At 44.9% G+C, this 21,243-nt stretch overlaps 1 protein-coding gene across 1 annotated transcript in view; it reads left to right on the top strand.

Moving 5' to 3' along the window:
- LOC129564342 (anosmin-1) overlaps nt 1-21,243 on the top strand; it is a 225,944-nt gene that overhangs the window by 143,494 nt on the left and 61,207 nt on the right. Inside the window, exon 4 of the mRNA XM_055438256.2 lies at nt 7,529-7,751. Within this exon, the coding sequence (XP_055294231.2) occupies nt 7,529-7,751 (223 nt within the window). The remainder of the gene's footprint in view (nt 1-7,528; nt 7,752-21,243) is intronic.

The raw sequence follows: 21,243 nt of genomic DNA, 5'->3' as shown, positions 1-21,243 counted from the left end.
CTTCAATTTTTCCATTTTGGTTTCCCATATATGTGGATGAGAAAACGATTAGTAATTCTTTTATGCTAATTTCTGTATTTCTGGCTTTCTAAATTTGATCCTCAGTGTCTTTTAAAAGACACCGTTTTCTTTGAGATATTCATGACAGATTCTGCCTTCTGTTATACCTGAAGTCCAAATTGATTTGCACAAACTTTTCCTCACATAATGTATATGTGCATACTAAGTCACTTCAGTCGTGTCCAACTCTTTGCGACCCCACAAACTGTAGCCCACCAGGCTCCTCTGTCCGTGGGATTCTCCAGGCAAGAAGCCTGGAGTGGGTTGCCATGCCCTCCTCCAGGGCATCTTCCCGACCCGGGGATCGAACCCGTGTCTCTTCAATCTCCTACATTGCAGGCGGGTTTTTGTCACTAGCACCATCTGGGAAGCCCTACATATACATATGTATGTATGTGCTTTACTTTCTGTTAATTGTGGAACAGCTGAATTTTACCATTACAGACTGAAGTGACTTAGCAGCAGCAGCAGTTTGGCAAGAAAGGCTCATGAGTGTTATATTCTCCGAGTCTTTATGTCTTTGAGAATATTTCTGTCACATGTATATTTAAACAACAGTTGAGCTCATTTTGGGGTCTGCCCTGGTGGCTCAGAGGTTAACGCGTCTGCCTGCAATGCGAGTAGACCTGGGTTCGATCCCTGCGTCCAGAAGATCCCCTGAACAAGGAAATGGCAACCCACTCCAGTATTCTTGCCTAGAGAATCATCCCCATGGACAGAGGAGTCTGGTGGGCTACAGTCCATGGGGAAGGAAATGACAACCCACTGCAGTGTTCTTGCCTGGAGAATCCTATGGACAGAGGAGCCTGGTGGGCTACAGTCCAGGGGTTGCAAAGAGTCGGACACGACTGAGCGACTTTTCTCACTTCACTCACTGAGCTCATTTTATTTTTTTTAATATTCTTTAGTATTTATATATATTTTATATTATATAGTATATATAATATTATTTTATATTCTTTAGTATCATATACTATTATACATCCTTTAGTATTATATATTATATATATATTTAGTATTGTATATTTGTCTACTGGATTCACACATTAAATTTGATAGAGAGAAACTAACCCAAGAGAAAGCTTATTTTCCCTATCATAATCAACTTGCCTTTTCTACCTACATGCCTGAAAACTTGTATTTTTATTCTTGAAGTTCAGTAGTACAAGCTGTATCTGTGTTGCTCATGCTTGTCAGTATTCCTGGACTATAACTGCTGTTTTGATTTACGCATGTATGATTTATGTGTGTGTGCCTGCGTTCAATCATGTCCAACTCTTTTGCGACCCCACGAACTGTAGCCCACCAGGCTCCTCCATCCATGGGATTTCCCAGGCAAGAATACTGGAGTGGGTAGCCATTTCCGTCTCTAGGAGATCTTCCCAACCCAGGGATGGAACCCAGGTCTCCTGCATTGGAAGATGGATTCTTTACCACTAGTGCCGCCTGGAAAGCCCGATGTATGATCTACATGCATCTGTGTATGTGTATATAGACACACGCATATTTACGTGTGCGTATATATGTGCATTTTCCCTCTCTGCCCTTGTCCTTGGTATTTCCGGAGTGTTGGAAACCCCCAGATGACCGTAGCAGGGAAGCACGTTTAGAGCCGCTGCCTCTGTCATCTTCTAATTCCACCCTGACATACGGAGTACCCCTGAGATAAAGCTTGGTGTGTGATTTGGGGTAAACTGCATCCTACCTGAGCGTCTCATCTGCCAAGTGAAAATAATCCTGCTTGTGGGCCCTGGGGAGGCATATAAGTGGGGGGTGAGGGCCTGGGAGACCCTCAGCAGTTGTCAGAGGTTGACCCGCCGTGGCAGGTCCGTCAGCTCATCATTGGTGAGGATGTGGGGAGATGGCGGTGGTGACGGTGGAGAATTCATTTCAGGGGGCCCACGCTGAAGCCGCCTGTGTGTGTGTGTGTGTGTGTGTGTGTGTGTGTGTGTGTTGGCTGGAGCAAGGAGAGAACCCTTTGGCCCCTTGCTCTCTGCAAAGGCTGTGTACTTAAGATCTGGCTCATGTGCAATTCTGGTGAACTTGGCTAAATACCAAATGCAGAGTTTTCTACGGAGAAACTGTGTGCAGGTGTGTGTCAGTTACTCTGTCATGTCTAACTCTTTGCAACCCCACTTTCTGTAGCCTGCCTGGCTCCTCCATCCGTGGGATTCTCCAGGCAAGAATACTGGAGTGGGGTGCCATTTGCTTCTCCAGAGGAACTTCCCGACCCAGGGATCGAGCCCTGGTCTCCTGCACCCCAACAGTCCTTACCATTTGAGCTACAAGGGAGTCAGGGAGAAACTGAGACCTCCTATTTAGGTGATTGCTTGCCCATTTCCTTATTTTACTGAATTTGATGTGTTTGTGTTCATCATCCCATGATTTCCACACTAATTATTTTAATGTATGGTAATGGCAACCCACTCCAGTATTCTTGCCTGGAGAATCCCACAGGCAGAGGAACCTGGCGGGCTACAGCCCATGGGGTCGCAAAGAGTCAGACAAAACTTAGTTACTACACCACCACCTTGCGTTTTACACCAAAATGAAGGTAACGGTGTCTTTTTGAAAAGCATCCAAGAATGATCAGCTGCTGTTGTTAGTGTTTCTTTACCATTGGCCACAAGAAAGTTGATCTTAGCTTGTTGTGCAGGTGGGGTCCTGAAAACACAACTTTAGTTTTGAGTTAACAGATGGAGATGTAGCAGAGATTTATAAGAAGTGATTAATATTCTAAAGAGTATTGATTAAAATAGAAGTATTTCCCCCTTCATCCAGTGCATCCAACGGCATTTTCCCTGAGTACACTGCTTTTCTGAGCCCTTCTTTGTATCTGTTGGGCTTCCCTGGTGGCTCAGCTGATAAAGAATCCGGCTGCCATGCAGGAGACCTGGGTTTGCTCCCTGGGTGGGGAAGATCCCCTGGAGAAGGGAACGGCAACCCACTGCAGTATTCTTGCCTGGAGAATCCCACGGACAGAGGAGCCTGGCTACAGTCTGCTGGGTCGCAAAGAGTTGGACATGACTGAGCGACTAACATTGACAGGTTTTCTTACTCTGGCATCATTTTCTGTCACCTGTAAGCATTTTTGTCCTTATACCACTGAACTCGTAAGTTCTTACTAAGCGATGATGAAAGACATGGGGAGTGACGTCTTGTACAGATGCCAAATGTTCTCTCATTTGCATTCAAACCAATAATATTTTTCAACTGGGTCCCAGAGGATTATCCAAGATAATTGACAGAGAACGTCAAAATTTGCCTTCAGTGCGTGTAAACAGGGGAACTGTTAAGTAGAACGCCTCTGAAAGATGACTAAATCCACGGATTTGTGAGACGGTCTTCATGTAAGTTCAGAGACTACAGATGGTTTCTTAGAAGTTCCAAGGGGGCCCAGTTCCCTCCTTAGAGGTCTCAGGGGGGCACGTTGGAGACTTGTGGGTGGTCATATCATTGGGGGAAGCAACTCTTGCTCTGGCCTCTGTAGCATTTTGGTCAGAATAACAGAAGAATCTGGACATGTTAAACAGGACATCTGTAGCAGTGGGGAAACAAAAGAGACGTCCGTGGGTCCAGTCCTGTTGAGTAGCTGGTGTGACCTGCTCTGCACAGCCTTGCCTGGTTGTCTGTGGGCACAGTCTCTGTTAATCCTCATCATCTTGTCTGCAACATGACAAGCTCAGGGACCAGTCTAGAAAACTGCAGCGCAGACAGGAACTTTCCCAACTCCTTTCCGTGGACCTCAAAAATAATCACCCTCCCGCAAAATCACGTTTGTGAAACCCTCACGAAAAGGAGATGTATTTAATTGTATGAAACAACCCTCACATCCACTGGAAGCTCCAAATTAGGGTACAAATTATGGTCATTTGGAGAAGGGAACGACAACCCACTCCTGTATTCCTGCCTGGAGAATCCCACGGACAGAGGAGCCTTGGCTGGCTACAGTCCACGGGGTTTTAAAGAGTCAGACATGACTGAGCGACTACAAACAGAGATTAATCAAAGAGAATTAAATAAAAAGACTGGGAAGACCATAAACTTGAATTTAGATGACACGCTCAAAACGCTGTTTTCATTTTATTTTATTTTTTTAAAAAGAATGCTGTTAAGGGTTTCACACAGTGACTGCACTGTGAAGCAATTGATGGAGCAATAGTTCATATTATAACTGTGGCGACTTAACTCACTAATTAGCAAATAGTTCTGCTGTCCCCCCTGTATTAGGGCTTCCGTAGTGCCTCAGATGGCAAAGAACCCGCCTGCCGATGCAGAAGATTTTAGAGATGCAGGTTCAATCCCTGGGTCGGGAAGATCCCCTGGAGCAGGGCATGGCAACCCACTCCAGGATTCTTGCCTGGAGAATCGCCATGGACAGAGGAGCCTGGTGGGCTCCAGTCCATGGGGAAGGAAATGACAACCCACTCCAGGATTCTTGCCTGGAGAATCGCCATGGACAGAGGAGCCTGGTGGGCTCCAGTCCTTGGGGAAGGAAATGACAACCCACTCCAGGATTCTTGCCTGGAGAATCGCCATGGACAGAGGAGCCTGGTGGGCTCCAGTCCATGGGGAAGGAAATGACAACCCACTCCAGGATTCTTGCCTGGAGAATCGCCATGGACAGAGGAGCCTGGTGGGCTCCAGTCCATGGGGAAGGAAATGACAACCCACTCCAGGATTCTTGCCTGGAGAATCGCCATGGACAGAGGAGCCTGGTGGGCTCCAGTCCATGGAGTCGCGAAGAGTCGGTCGGGATTGAGCGACTAACGCTTCCCCTTCATGATCCTTCTGCTTTCCTTCTCAATGGGAACAAATGTTCCAGATCTGTTTCCACCACTGTTTGTTCTTAACTTTGACCTGTTAGCTTGGCGAGTAAACAGGAGCTGACAACATCTCTGTGTTTCTGCGCCAGTTCGAGGGCGTGACGGTTGGCAGGTGGGTGATTAGAGTCACGTGCACAGAGAGCCCTTCCTTTGTTTTCTGATTCCAAGTGACACCTCGTTTTCATACGTGAACAAGTTTGCACCCTGTTGATTTGATTTCACCATAATACACACTTCACTCCTTGTGATTGCTGACTTAGCCAGCAGTAAACACTTGCCAGCTTGAATAAAACCATTTCCACTCGCAAAGCTCAGCCTGTGTTGCAGGGGCCAGCGATCTGGGTAACTTCAGCGCTTTCTTTCAGCCCATATACGTTTTGCTGAAAGAGGAAAGTTGGCCAACATGCCACAATTGTTCCCAATCCTTTTGCACGCTTCCTGGATTCTTCAGATTTGGACTGGAATTTAGAACTTTTTCAAAAGCCAATGAAGTAAAACAGGTCTCGAAAGTAAGAGAAGAGTGAGCTGTGAAATTAAGAGAGAAGAGCCTTAAGAACTGATAATGCTTTAAATGTTTTACAAAGTTTCTTTTTTTTAAAAATTAGCTACAGAGTTATGCTACTTAAATATTGAAAACGTGGCCTTTTTTCTGTCTTACCTGGATAGTTCTTGAGTTGAGACGCGGTTTTAATCCAGTCAGTTCATATCATTTTAAAATTTTATATATGATTGCTGTTGCTGTTTAGTCGCTAAGTCTTTATATGTGATCATTAACAATCAATATTATTGACGTCTACAGTTGAATTGAACTGAACTGAACAGTTGAATTCAAACCTTGGGACTGTACCTATTGCTCCCAGTTTTCCACTTTTTGTATTAAAGAGTGTGAAATTTTCCCCTGGTATTTGTCAGAGTACTGATGACGTGTACATTAAAATTGCACTTTAAATTTGCAGTGTCGGAACTCAGAATGTATTAACAATCATCTGTGGATGTGTGTGTCATTGCTGTGTATCTGTTGCGCGTAATATAAAGTTGCAATTCATGGCTCATGCTGCTGCTGCTGCTAAGTCACTTCAATCGTGTCCGACTCTGTGTGACCCCATAGACGGCAGCCCACCAGGTTCCCCCGTCCCTGGGATTCTCCAGGCAAGAACACTGGAGTGGGTTGCCATTTCCTTCTCCAATGTGCGAAAGTGAAACGTGAAAGTGAAGTCACTCAGTCATGTCTGACTCATAGCGATCCCACGGACTGCAGCCTACCAGGCTCCTCCGTCCATGGGATTTTCCAGGCAATAGTACTGGAGTGGCTTGCCATTGCCTTCTCCGTTCATGGCTCATACTTCTTTAGAAAATCAGCATGTCATTTCTTTGAGGTTTCCCTGGCGGCTCAGACAGTAAAGAATCTGCCTGCAGTGCAGCAGACCTGGGTTCAATCCCTGGGTCGGGAAGATGCCCTGGAGAAGGGAATGGCAACCCACTCCAGTATTCTGACCTGGAGAATTCCATGGACAGAGGAGCCTGGTGGGCTGCAGTTCATGGGGTCTGCAAAGAGTCAGACGTGACTGAGAGGGAAAGAAAGCAAGTACATTTATTTTGTAAACAATTCAAGGAAAAATCTGATGGAGCAAGATTTTTTTTTTTCCTTCCCTACCCACATGCAGACACAAATACACACATCCCTCCACTTTTTCCATTTTGACAGTATTCATGATGAAATTTGTGTACATTCCACTCTTTCCGGAAAGGACTTGAGATCGCTTTTTAAATTCTAAAATATACTTTGTATATGAAAATAGGAGTTTACACAAAAGATACTTTATGAGATGATTATCACTTTTGTAAAAGGAGTAACCATAGTTTCTTTTAAGATTTTATTAATCTTTTTGTTTCTATTGTGGTATAGTCCATTAACAATGTTGTGATAATTTCAAGTTGGACAGCAAAGGGACTCAGTCAAACATACGCATGTATCCATTCTACTTCAAACGCCCCTCCCATCCAGGCTGCCACATGACATTGAGCAGAGTTCCCTGTGCTGTCCAGCAGGTCCTTGCTGGTTCTCCATGTTAAATACAGCAGTGTGTCCATGTCCATCCCAGACTCCCTGACTATCCCTTCCCCCATCCTTCATGCTGGTGACCATAAGGTCATTACAGAGGATTGAGCAGAGTCCCCTGTGCTGTCCAGCAGGTCCTTGCTGGTTCTCCATGTTAAATACAGCAGTGTGTCCATGTCCATCCCAGACTCCCTGACTATCCCTTCCCCCCATCCTTCCCCCCACCCAGCAACCATAAGTTCATGTCTAAGTCTCTGCATCTATTTTCTATTTTGTACATAAGTTCATTTGTATCATTTCTTTTTAGATTCTTCACATAAGGGGCGTCATACAATGATTCTGCATCTCTGCATGACTCACTCCACCCAGTAGGACAATGTCCAGGTCCATCCATGTTGGTGCCGATGACATGACTTCATTCTTTTTAGTGGCAGCATAATATTCCATTGTGCATATATACCACATCCGCTTTATCTATCCATCTGTTGAAGGACATTGAAGTTGCTTCAGAATTTTGACCTGCCTCTCTGATGTCGTGGACATCAGACCCCAGGAGTCTTTAAGAATTTCTGTTCTCTTGCAGTCTCTGTTCCCCAAGAAGAATTACGAGTGCGTGACCAGCTGTGAGTTCCTCAAGTACATCCTGTCGGTGAAGCAGGGAGACTGCCCCTCCCCAGAGAAGGCCAGCGGGTTTGCCGCCGCCTGCGTGGAGAGCTGCGACGTGGACGACGAGTGCTCCGGGGTTAAGAAGTGCTGTTCCAACGGCTGCGGGCACACCTGCCAGGTGCCCAAGACTCTGTACAAAGGTGAGGAGCAGGGCGGAGTCGGGGCGAAGGGGCCTCCAGCCTTACAACGGCTTGTGTATGCACGTGGGAGAGGGTGTCCTCAAAGACGCGACAATGGCCAGGAAACACAGAGCTGCAGGAAGAAATACCCTGTGGCACACAAACGTCTGAAAACGTGCGGATTCAGGTGTGCAGGGCATCGTCCGTGTGAATGCTCATCCGAGAGTTTACTGAAGGACGGGTGATTTGCAACACTGGCTTCCGTGTGCAACCTCGGGACTCAAGATGAAACTACTCAGTATGATGATAATATAATAAAATAATATAAAATGCAATATATTTGATTATATTAAAATATAATATATTTTATTAACTATAATACATTTTAAATATATTTGATATATTAAAACATAAAATATTCTATTAAATTTAATAGAATAAATATATTGTATTTTAATATAGTAAAATATATTATATTTTAATATATCAAATATATTATATTTAAAATGTATATTTAATATAATAAAATATATTATATCTAATTTAATAAAGTATATTTTAACATAATAAATATATATTAAAATAGAATATAAACATATAAAAACATAAAATAGAATATAAACATATAAGTATATTTAATATAATAAATATAATAAAATATATTTTAATTGAATGAATATACATTAAAATATAATAATAAATATATTATACATATAGTAAATATTTATATATTTATAAATATAAAATAATGAAATATATAATAAAATAAATATAATAAAACATATTTTATATAAATTATTATAATGATTTTTATTATATTTATATATTATATTTACAGAAATATATAATAAAATATGTAAATATAATATATATAAAAATATAATAAAAATAATTATAATAAAAGTCATTAAACTCCATTTAAAGTTATGTCAGGACTTCCCTGGCTGTCCAGTGGTCAAAACTTTGCCTTCCAATGGAGGGTGTGCCGGTTTGATCCCTGGTCTAGGAGCTAACGTTCCACTCGTGGAGAAAAAAGCCAAAACAGAAAGCAGAAGCAATGGTGTAACAAATTCAATGATTACTTTCAAAATGGTCCACATAAAAAAAAAGTCTTTAAAAAATAATGGCTATGTTCTATGAATCCTGCCGAAATTGAACATGTAGGAAGGCCATCATCAATTCAGGGACTTTATGGTGTGTTTTTCTCCAACGTGAGTAAACCACTGAGGCTATACTGCCTTCCTAGGAGTAAATGTGTTTAAATCTTTGGAAAATAGGCTAGGGGTGGCACCCTTAGAAAAGCCGTAATGCTTGCATGGGTATTGCGGTTTTTCGGTTTGCGTTATCCAAGAACAGAGGTGTGTTTGCTAGAGAGTGTCATGCTGACGGAAGTAAGTCAGACTTAGAAGGAGAAATGTCCTAGGACATTCCTTATATGTGGAATCTAAAAATGATACAGATGAATTTACTAAACAGAAACAGACTCACAGACTTAGAGAACGAACTTACGGTTGCTAGTGGGGAAGGATGGGGGAAGGGATAGTCAGGGAGTCTGGGATGGACATGGACACACTGCTGTGTTTAACATGGAGAACCAGCAGGGACCTGCTGTCCAGCACAGGGAACTCTGCTCAATGTCATGTGGCTGCCTGGATGAGAGGGGAGTTTGAGGGAGAAAGGATGCATGCATATGTCTGTGTCCCTTTGCTGTCCACATGAATCTATGACAGCAGTGTTAATTGACCTATACCCCAATACAAGATAAAAAGTTTAAAGTTAGAAAAAATTAAAAAAAAGAAGGATGTTTGCAGGGACTTTCAGTATTTTGAATAATATCTTGAGATCCTGGGCTTCCCTGATGGCTCAGCTGGTAAAGAATCCACCTGCAATGCGGGAGACCTGGGTTCGATCCCTGGGTCGGGAAGGTCCCAGGGAGAAAGGAAAGGCAATCCACTCCAGTATTCTGGCCTGGAGAATTCCAAGGACTGCATAGTCCATGGGGTCACAAAGAGTCAGACATGACTGAGCGACTTTCACTTGAGATCCTAGATGCTAAGCTCTTCCAGACAGCCAGGATGAGGCTTGTCAAACAATTTAGCTGACGTAACAGTTTGCCTTCTATAGGCAGTTTCTAGGGCACTTGACTCCTGTATGCTAAGTGTTACTGACTGAGTGTGCAAATGTGCCCAACTTGTTTCATGCCAAACCGATGCTATTGTGTTATGTACCAGTTTTGGATGCCGTCAAAGGATGCTGTGAGAGACGGAGCATTTGGTTACTTTTTGGAGTGTGATTTGAAGAGAAAAATAGAATCACTCAGCATTATTCATTACAAGCAGAAAGAGAAATCTCTCTGGCTTTCTCGCTTTGACTCTTACACATCAAGTAGATACTGTTGCACTGCTGGTTTTGAAGTCAGTGCTTGCTGAGCGTTTTCCCAAGTCCCTCCTTACATTTTCAGAAGTCCATTGTTACACTTACAACAACTCACGTGTCCCAGAAGTCACACAGCTGCACCAGATTCCTCCAGCTTCCTGTTGGAAACATTTTTATCTGAAGTCTGTGCAATCCACCCCATTTGCCATTTTTCTCGCCCTAAGATCCTTGGAAACCTGGCACAGTTACTGTCTCAAATTCAAAATAATTGCTGTGTTCCCTTTCTTAACAGACTGACATTTCTTTAATGGATCTGGGTTTTCTTATTTCCACGCTTTTTATTATAAACCACAAAGAATGACTTCCACCAAATCTCACGCCACTTAAGTTTTTAACCGTCGACTCTTAGGAAACCTTTTCTTTTATTATAGATCACTTGCTATTTCACTATTTGCATTTGCCATAAAAATAGGATGCTATTAGAATGATTGTTGAAAACCCATTTGCAAAACCTTTTTGTTTTAAAATAAGGTGGTTAAGAGAGGCGCTGAAAATTATGCTTTTTGTGTAAAAGCAGTGAAGAGTCACTGTGAATTTCAAGTACGCCTGGTTCACCGAGAATAAGGGGAATAATCCAGAGAGGGCCAGCATAAATGGTTAATGATTAAAAGATACCTGCGATTATTTATTTATTTATGGGTGTGTCCCGCTTTAGTCACAAGATCGTTAGTTGCAGTGCCCAGGCTCTTTATTGTAGTGTGTGGGTTCTCCCTTGCTGTGGCATGTGGTCTTCAGAGCTTGGGGGGGCTCTGTATCGTTTGTGGGACCTGGGCCTCTCTCGTTGAGGCACCTGGGCTCAGTACTTGTCAAACACATGCGGTTATTAGTTCATCCACTGGATGCAGGTGATCCTGGTTTCCCGACCAGAGATTGAACCTGCAACCCCCTGCGCTGATTGCAAGGCGGATTCTCCACCAATGGAACCACCAGGGAAGTCCCAGGACGCTTGCACTTTGACCTTCACATGATGCATTTTTTCCAGGGCCCAAGTCACCTCTCTGCTACCAGTAACTCTGGACTTGGACGTTTGTGGAGAGAGGGCATTCACAGGGAGCTAACCACCAAGACAATAAACAGGCTCTGTTGACTTGGCAGTGATTTTTGGCATAATGAGCATAAGGATTATTTTGGGGAAAAAAAAAATCTAAGTACACGTAGAGATATTTTCCCTTCTCTCTGAAGCGTATATCTGTACACATACAACCTCCTTCTTAAACTTCCCACCCTTCCAGGTCATCACAGAGCACCGAGCTGAGTTCCCTGCACTGTACAGCAACTTCCCACTCTCTGTGTTACACATGGGCGAGTGTACATGTCAGTGTATATGTCAGTGTATATGCCGTGTGTATATGTTAGTGTATATGTTGTGTGCATATATCAGTGTATATGTCAGTGTATATGCTGTTTGTGTATATGTCAGTGTATATGCCGTGTGTGTATATGTCATGTGTATATGCCGTGCGTATATATGTCATGTGTATATGCCGTGTGTATATATGCCGTGTGTATGTGCCATGCATATATATGTCGTGTGTATATGTCAGTGTATATGCCGTGTGTATATATGTAGTGTATATGCCGTGTGTATATATGTCATGTGTATATGCTGTGCGTATATATGTCGTGTGTATATGCTGTGCATATATATGTTGTATGTACATGTCAGTGTATATGCCATGCGTATATATGTCATGTGTATATGCCGTGTGTATATATGTCATGTGTATATGCCATGCGTATATATCTCGTGTGTATATGCCATGCATGTATATGTCAGTGTATATGCCGTGTGTATATATGTCGTGTGTATATGCCGTGCGTATATATGTCGTGTGTACATGTCAGTGTATATGCCGTGTGCATATGTCAGTTTATATGCCGTGCGTATATATGTCATGTGTATATATCAGTGTATATGCCGTCTGTACATGTCAGTGTATATGCCGTGCGTATATATGTCATGTGTATATGCCATGCATATATATCTCGTGTGTATATGCCGTGTGTACATATGTCGTGTGTATATGCCGTGCGTATATATGTCGTGTGTATATGTCAGTGTATATACCATGTGTATATATGTCATGTGTATATGCTGTGCGTATATATGTCGTGTGTACATGTCAGTGTATATGCCGTGTGCATATGTCAGTGTATATGCCATGTGTATATATGCCGTGTGTATATGTCAGTGTATATGTCGTGTGCATATGTCAGTGTATATGCCGTGTGTATATATGTCATGTGTATATGCAGTGCGTATATATGTCATGTGCATATGTCAGTGTATATGCCATGTGTATATATGTCATGTGTATATGTCAGTGTATATGCCATGTGCATATGTCAGTGTATATGCCGTGTGCATATGTCAGTGTATATGCCGTGTGTATATATGTCATGTGTATATGTCAGTGTATATGCCATGTGTATATGTCAATGTATATGCCGTGTGTATATGTCAGTGTATATGCCGTGTGTATATATGTCATATGTATATGTCAGTGTATATGTCGTGTGTATATGTCAGTCCCATGGACGGAGGAGCCTGGTAGCCTGCAGTCCATGGGGTCGCTAAGGGTCGGACACAACTGAGCAACTTCACTTTCACTTTTCACTTTCACACATTGGAGAAGGAAATGGCAACCCACTCCAGTGTTCTTGCCTGGAGAATCCCAGGGACGGGGGAGCCTGGTGGTATTCCATCTATGGGGTCACACAGAGTCGGACACGACTGAAGTGACTTAGCAGCAGCAGCAGCAGCATGCCATGTGCATATGTCAGTGTATATGCCGTGTGTATATATGTCATGTGTATATGTCAGTGTGTATGCCATGTGTATATGTCAGTGTATATGTCATGTGTATATGTCAGTGTATATGTCTGTCAATGTATATGTCATGTGTATATGTCAGTGTATATGTCGTGTGTCTCTGTCATGTGTATATGTCATGTGTATTCAGTGGTACTCTCTCTGGTCATGCCATGCTCCCCTTCCCACACAATGTCCATGAGTTCTTTCTCTATGTCCGAGTGGCTTTTCCCGCCCTGCAAATAGGTTCCTCTGTACCATTTTTTTCTAGACTCTGCATACATGCATTGATATGATCCAGCAGTCCCACTGCTGGGCATATACCTTGAGAAAACCATAATTGAAAATGACACATGCTCCTCAGTATTCACGGCAGCGCTGTTTACAATAAGCGGGACACGGAAGCGACCTGACTGTCCATCAGTAGATGAAGGGATAAAGGCGTGGCCCATATATGTTGTTGTTTTAGTCACTACATCGTGTCCAGCTCTTTTGTGACCCCACAGACTGCTGCCCACCAGGCTCCTCCGTCCATGGGATTCTCCGGGCAAGAATACTGCAGTGGGTTGCCATTTCCTTCTCCAGGGGATGTTCCCAACCCAGGGATCAAATCCACGTATCCTGCATTGGTGGGCAGATTCTTCACCAGTGAGCCACCTGGGAAGCCCGTGGCACCTATATGCAATGAAATATTGCTCAGAGATAAAGAGGAACAAAATTATTTCATTTGTAGTGATGTAGTGATGTATAACGCTTGTTATACAGAGTGGGAAGTGAGTCAGAAAAACACAAGTATTGTGTGAAGTGAAAGTCGCTCAGTCACGTCTGACTCTTTGTGACCCCCATGGACTATACAGTCCATGGAATTCTCCAGGCCAGAATACTGCAGTGGGTAGTCTTTCCCTTCTCCAGGGGATCTTCCCAACCCAGGGATCAAAACCAGGTCTCCCGCATTACAGACAGATTCTTTACCAGCTGAGCCACCAGGGAAGCCCACGAATACTAGAGTGAGTAGCCTATCCCTTCTCCAGGGGATCTTCCCAACCCAGGGATTAAACCAGGGTCTCTTGCATTGCAAGCAGATTCTTTACCAACTGAGCTATCCAGGAAGCCCAAGTATTGTATATTAGCACAATAAACTGTGGAACATTCTGAAAGAGATGGGAATCCCAGACCACCTGACCTGCCTCTTGAGAAACCTGTATGCAGGTCAGGAAGCAACAGTTAGAACTGGACATGGAACAACAGACTGGTTCCAAATAGGAAAAGGAGTCCGTCAAGGTTGTATATTGCCACCCTGCTTATTTAACTTATATGCAGAGTACATCATGAGGAACGCTGGGCTGGAAGAAGCACAGGCTGGAATCAAGAATGCCGGGAGAAATATCAATAACCTCAGATATGCAGATGACACCACCCTTATGGCAGAAAGTGAAGAGGAACTCAAAGGCCTCTTGATGAAAGTGAAAGAGGAGAGTGAAAAGGTTGGCTTAAAGTTCAACATTCAGAAAACGAAGATCATGGCATCTGGTCCCATCACTTCATGGGAAATAGATGGGGAAACAGTGTCAGACTTTATTTTGGGGGGCTCCAAAATCACTGCAGATGCTGATTGCAGCCATGAAATTAAAAGACGTTTACTCCTTGGACGGAAAGTTATGACCAACCTGCTGCTGCTGCTAAGTCACTTCAGTCGTGTCCGACTCTGTGTGACTCCATAGATGGAAGCCCACCAGGCTCCCCCTGTCCCTGGGATTCTCCAGGCAAGAACACTGGAGTGGGTTGCCATTTCCTTCTCCAATGTGTGAAAGTGAAAAGTGAAAGTGAAGTCGCTCAGTCGTGTCCGACTCTTAGCAACCACACGGACTACAGCCTACCAGGCTCCTCCATCCATGGGATTTTCTAGGCAAGAGTACTGTAGTGGCTTGCCATTGCCTTCTCCGTATGACCAACCTACACAGCATATTAAAAAGCAGAGACATTACTTTGCCAACCAAGGTCCGTCTAGTCAAGGCTATGGTTTTTCCCGTGGTCATGTATGGATGTGAGAGTTGGACTGTGAAGAAAGCTGATCGCCGAAGAATTGATGCTTTTGAACTGTGGTGCTGGAGAAGACTCTTGGGAGTCCCTTGGACTGCAAGGAGATCAATCCTGGGTGTTCATTGGAAGGACTGATGCTAAAGCTGAAACTCCAATACTTTAGCCACCTCATGCGACGAGTTGACTCACTGGAAAAGAGTCTGATGCTGGGAGGGATTGGGGGCGGGAGGAGAAGGGGACGACCGAGAATGAGATGGCTGGATGGCATCACCGACTCGATGGACATGAGTTTGAGTGAACTCCGGGAGTTGGTGATGGACAGGGAGGCCTGGCGTGCTGTGATTCATGGGGTCGCAAAGAGTCGGACACAACTGAGCAACTGAACTGAACTGAACAAATACATGGGATACAGAACAGTGGTCTTGAAGTGCAGATTTTTCCTCAGGAGGGACACGCTCCATCACGGGTTGAGCTGGACCAGTCCCACTGTCAGTTTAGCAGCACCGAGGCTGAGGTTGCGGGCGTCTCTGGAGCGATCTGGTGGTTGACATCAGACACGCCTCCAGGGCCTCATCCCATCTGCCCAGCTGTCCTGTCATCTTTATTGTGATTCTATCCAGCTACTGTTAGAGGGCCCTCAACCTCAAACTATCTTTGGGCACCCCTGTATTATTATATTATAGGCCAGTTAAAAGATATATCCAGATCAGTTAGGTTAGATCTAATACCATCACTAATTAAGCAGTCGTTTTAGGCTAATAAAGAACCTGAAGCTTTTTTTCTCTGAAGGTAACTTTTAGCTAATTTCTGGAGTTGTAGGAATGGCTACCCACTCCAGTATTCTTGCCAGGACAATCCCATGGACAGAGGAGCCTGGAGGGCTGCAGTCCATGGGGTCATAGAGTCGGACACGACTGAACGACTGACACTTTCTACTTTCAGTATTTAAGTGAGACATACCTCGTGAAGAGCTTCCCTGATGGCATAGACAGTAAAGAATCTGCCTGCAATGCAGGAGACCCAGGTTCGATCCCTGAGTTGGGAAGATCCCCTGGAGAAGGGCATGGCAACCCACTCCAGTATCCTCGCCTGGAGAAGCCCATGGACAGAGGAGCCTGGCGGGCTGCAGTCCATGGGGTCGCAAAGCGTCGGACACAACTGAGCAACTAACACACACACACACACACACACACACACACATGTGAAGAACCAGACACTCCTGGACAGACCTGTAAGTTCCTCAATTTTCGTTTGTTCATTGTTAACTTACTGAAGTGTCAATCTCATAGGAAATCCCAAAGAGCATTTTTCTTTATTTTTTGACTGTACTGGGTCTTAGTTGCCTTGCCAGGCTTTCTCTGGTCGCTGCACTGAGGGCTGCTCTCTTAATAGCAATGGTTTCCCTTGCTATGGTGCATGGGCTTAGTTGCTCCCTGGCACATGGGAATCTTCCGGGACCAGGGATCGAATCCGTGCCTCCTAGACTGCCAGGCAGATTCTTCACCACTGCGCCACCAGGCAAAGCCCACAAAGCATTTTCTTAACGTCTTCCCCAGTTTGAGTTCTAAAGGGCCAGCTCAGTCTACAAGTATGGATCCCTGTTCCCTTGGTGAATATTGACCATTGGTGAAAGTTATGACCAACCTAGACAGCATATTAAAGAGCAGAGACATTACTTTGCCAACCAAGGTCCGTCTAGTCAAGGCTATGGTTTTTCCCGTGGTCATGTATGGATGTGAGAGTTGGACTGTGAAGAAAGCTGATCGCCGAAGAATTGATGCTTTTGAACTGTGGTGCTGGAGAAGACTCTTGAGAGTCCCTTGGACTGCAAGGAGATCCAACCAGTCCATTCTAAGGGAGACCGATCCTGGGTGTTAATTGGAAGGACTGATGCTAAAGCTGAAACTGCAATACTTTGGCCACCTCATGGGACGAGTTGACTCACTGGAAAAGAGTCTGATGCTGGGAGGGATTGGGGGCAGGAGGAAACGGGGACGACAGAGAATGAGATGGCTGGGTGGCATCACCGACTCGATGGACGTGAGTTTGAGTGAACTCCGGGAGTTGGTGATGGACAGGGAGGCCTGGCGTGCTGTGATTCATGGGGTCACAAAGAGTCGGACACGACTGAGCAACTGAACTGAACTGAACTGACTGAGAAGTTATGAGAATTGCCTGACATTGGTGATGACGACCCTTATTCGGCACTGACGTCCAGAACCGAAGCACACAGCCTCTGCCCGGCCCAGCAGTGGACTCATTGAGGTGGTCACGCGTGCACACTGGTGTTTAAGTGGGCCACTCACTTTCCTAACTGATATGGGCCAACCACTGCACTAATTTTTCTCCTCTTTCTCTCTTATGGGGCTAAGGAAAAATTATAAAAATTCATGGAAACACGTATATCCTTTCTGTGTGGTCCATGTGTGTAGGAGATGTGGGCTGACCTCATAACTTCAGAGGCTTCATATGCCGGAAACTTGACTTTTTAGAAGCACAGTATGTTTTGAAAAGATGGTCCACGCAGTGACCCGTTACCCTGGAGCATGTAACTTGGGGAAGTGCTGTGAGAACTGTCCTTGGCTGATGCCTCAACCACTGCAGACTGGTATTGGGGTTTGACATGAAGGAAAATAGCAGTGAGGCTTTCCTTTACCCTTCAAGTGAAGGCTATTACAAGCCTCGAAGACTTGACAGTGTTACTGTGGGTGAACCAGGCCCTTGAGTGCTGCCTCTGAAACATGCGCCTTCGCGAGGCTGTGGGATGTTCACAAGCTGACCTCCTGCGGGTGACACACAAACTCTGGTTTGTTGGGCTGCTGGCTCTCCTTTGATTCTCCCCTAGTTTAGTTCTGGTTTACTTAGCAGCTTTGTCGAACTGTCCTCTGCCTAGAGGCCTTGCTTTCTTATCTTACTGCCTCTCTTGATGCCCATGACTCTCCTGATAGCTCAGATGGTAAAGAATCCGCCTGCAATGAAGAAGACCCCGGTTCGACTCCTGGACCGGGAAGATCCCCTTGGAGACGAGACAGGCTACCCACTCCAGTATTCTTGGACTTCCCTGGTGGCTCACCTGCTAAAGAATCTGCCTGCAATGCAAAGACCTGGGTTCCATCCCTGGGTCGGGAAGATCCCCTGGAGAAGGGAAAGGCTACCCACTCCAGTATCTAGCCTGGAGAATTCCATGGACAACATAGACCTCGGAGTCGCAAAGAGTCGGACACAACTGAGCGACCTTATCTTTCACTTTTCACTTTCCTGACGCCCAGCTGCGGCGGTTAGTTTGGGCAGGGAAAGAGAAACACTGAACTTGTTTTCCACACAGAAAAATGCCAGGTAGCCGTGGCCTTCAGTTTTACAGGTGGCCATGACCCAGGGCTGATCTTTTAGCGGGTTCTAACCCACTCCAGTGTTCTTGCCTGGAGAATCCCAGGGATGGGGGAGCCTGGTGGGCTGCCGTCCATGGGGTCACACAGAGTCGGACACGACTGAAGCGACTTAGCAGAGGAACGCTGAGCTGGAAGAAGCACAAGCTGGAATCAAGATTGCTGGCAGAAATATCAGTAACCTCAGACATGCAGATGACACTACCCTTATGGCAGAAAGTGAAGAGGAACTCAAAAGCCTCTTGATGAAAGTGAAAGAGGAGAGTGAAAAGGTTGGCTTGAAGCTCAACATTCAGAAAACAAAGATCATGGCATCTGGTCCCATCACTTCATGGGAAATAGATGGAAAAACAGGGGAAACAGTGTCAGAGTTTATTTTTTGTGGCTCCAAAATCACTGCAGATGCTGATTGCAGCCAGGAAATTAAAAGACACTTGCTCCTTGGAAGGAAAGTTATGACCAGCCTTGATAGTATATTAAAAAGCAGAGACATTACTTTGCCAGCCAAGGTCCGTCTAGTCAAGGCAATGGTTTTTCCCGTGGTCATGTATGGATGTGAGAGTTGGACTGTGAAGAAAGCTGATCGCCGAAGAATCGATGCTTTTGAACTGTGGTGTTGGAGAAGACTCTTGAGAGTCCCTTATACTGCAAGGAGATCCAAGCAGTCCATTCTAAAGGAGATCGATCCTGGGTGTTCATTGGAGGGACTGATGCTAAAGCTGAAACTGCAATACTTTGGCCACCTCATGCGACGAGTTGACTCACTGGAAAAGACTCTGATGCTGGGAAAGGTTGGGGGCGGGAGGAGAAGGGGACGACGGAGAATGAGATGGCTGGATGGCATCACCGACTCTGTGGACATGAGTTTGAGTGTACTCCGGGAGTTGGTGATGGACAGGGAGGCCTGGCGTGCTGTGATTCATGGGGTCGCGGAGAGTCGAACATGACTGAGCAACTGAACTGAACTGAACTGAACCTGGAATCAATCGGGTTATCAGTTTGTTTCTTTTCAAAAAGAGCTGATGACGCCACTGCTTTAATATTTCCATGACCCTGTCAGTATTGGAAATCTGTAAACCTCAGGGTTTTCGAGGTGGACCACTTTTCACAAAGTAATCACTCCCATTTTGAATACAGTAACCACATCTTCTCATGTGATAGGAACCCAGATGTCTTGAGTACAGCTGTCTCTATGAGAGACGTTATGCAGTGACTAATCAGTGAATCACTGGAACTCCATACGTTGGTGTGTTTTCACACGTGGACTTGTGACAAGTCCTTTTATGAACACTCACTTTGGGTAATTTGCAATTGCCAATTGGCAGCCTTCGGACGATTTTTCTATCAGTCTGTTGTGAACATTTTTTTTTTTTTGAAGTGTTGGGTTTCCGTGCCTTTGATTTCAGCAAAAGACTTGCTACGCTTTCAAGAAACACCCCCATATATTGCAGGATGCTACACCGTAGCATTTTGACATTTTTAACAGAATCGTTTACATTTCAGATGACGAAGTTGTTTGAAACCAATAAAGAAAGATGGTAGTCATTTACATAATGAAAACCACACTGAGGCCAGATCTCTGTCCTCTGCTCCCGGGATGCCGTCAGGAGGCTGGGGGAGCTCACAAGAACGAGACCCCTGGAAGGGGCGTCGGTGGGGGTGGGGCCCCATCTGCACACAATTAACAGCCCAGAGGGTGCAGTTCCTCCCAATCAGGGCAGCCAGCCGACCCTAATGCAGACCAGATGGACCATTTCTTCACATGCAAATAGCCAGATCATTGCCCATCAGAATGAAGGAGATGCTTAAGGGAAGGAATTTGAGGTGACAGCGCCCCGATGCTCAGTCATGTGGTGTGGAGACCCGTGGCAGTCAGATGATATTCATGACTGAGGCCTCAGAGCGTGGGGGTGGGGGGGGCGGGGGTCCCCCGCTGAGTTCAGGGTCCTTCGGCGCTGGACCAGTTACTGGAGCTGCATTTACGCTAGAGGATTCCCTGTGGAGGGCCAAGGAGAAGGGTGGGTTTGCAATCTCAGACAGTGCTCTGTGAGGTTAAGAAACTTAACGAGCCATCTTCTGTACCTTTAAAAAAAAAATGTCTTTTTAATTGGGGGATCATCGCTTCGCAGTGTCGTGTTGGTTTCTGCCATACAACAACAAGAATCAGCCCTAAGTGTGTGTGTGTGTTACAACACACACGTATATATATAAAACATATGGATCTTCCCAACCCAGGGATTGAACCCCGGCCTCCCACATTGTAGGCAGACGCTTCTCCTTCTGAGCCACCAGGGAAGTCAATATATACAAAACAACATATATGTATATATATATAAAGCACAGTGCTTCCTAAAGGAAATCAGTCCTGAATATTTGTTGGAAGGACTGATCCTGAAGCTGAAACTCCAATTCTTTGGACACCTGATGCGAAGAACTGACTCACTGGAAAAGACTCTGATGCTGGGAAAGACTGAAGGTGGGAGGAGAAGGGGACGACAGAGGATGAGATGGTTGGATGGCATCAGCGACTCAATGGACCTGAGTTTGAGGAAGCTCTGGGAGTTGGTGATGGACAGGGAGGCCTGACGGGCTGCAGTCCATGGGGTCACGAAGAGTCAGACAGGACTGACCAACTAACACTTAAACTTTCATTGTTTTCCTTGATTCCATATACATGTGTTAATATACAATATTTACTATTCTCTTTCTGATTTACTTGTATAACAAGCTCTAGTTCCGTCCATCTCACTAGAACTAGAGTCAAATTCATTTTTTATGGCTGAGTAGTGTTCCACTTGAAGAAGGAAATGGCAACCCACTCCAGTGTTCTTGCCTGGAA

This window comes from Moschus berezovskii, chromosome Y (assembly GCF_049115385.1).
Source record: "Moschus berezovskii isolate FMDL1 chromosome Y, NW_MosBer_1.0, whole genome shotgun sequence".
Lineage (NCBI taxonomy): Eukaryota > Metazoa > Chordata > Mammalia > Artiodactyla > Moschidae > Moschus > Moschus berezovskii.
Note: the sequence above shows the minus strand (reverse complement) of the source record. Positions and strands in the feature narration are given on the sequence as shown.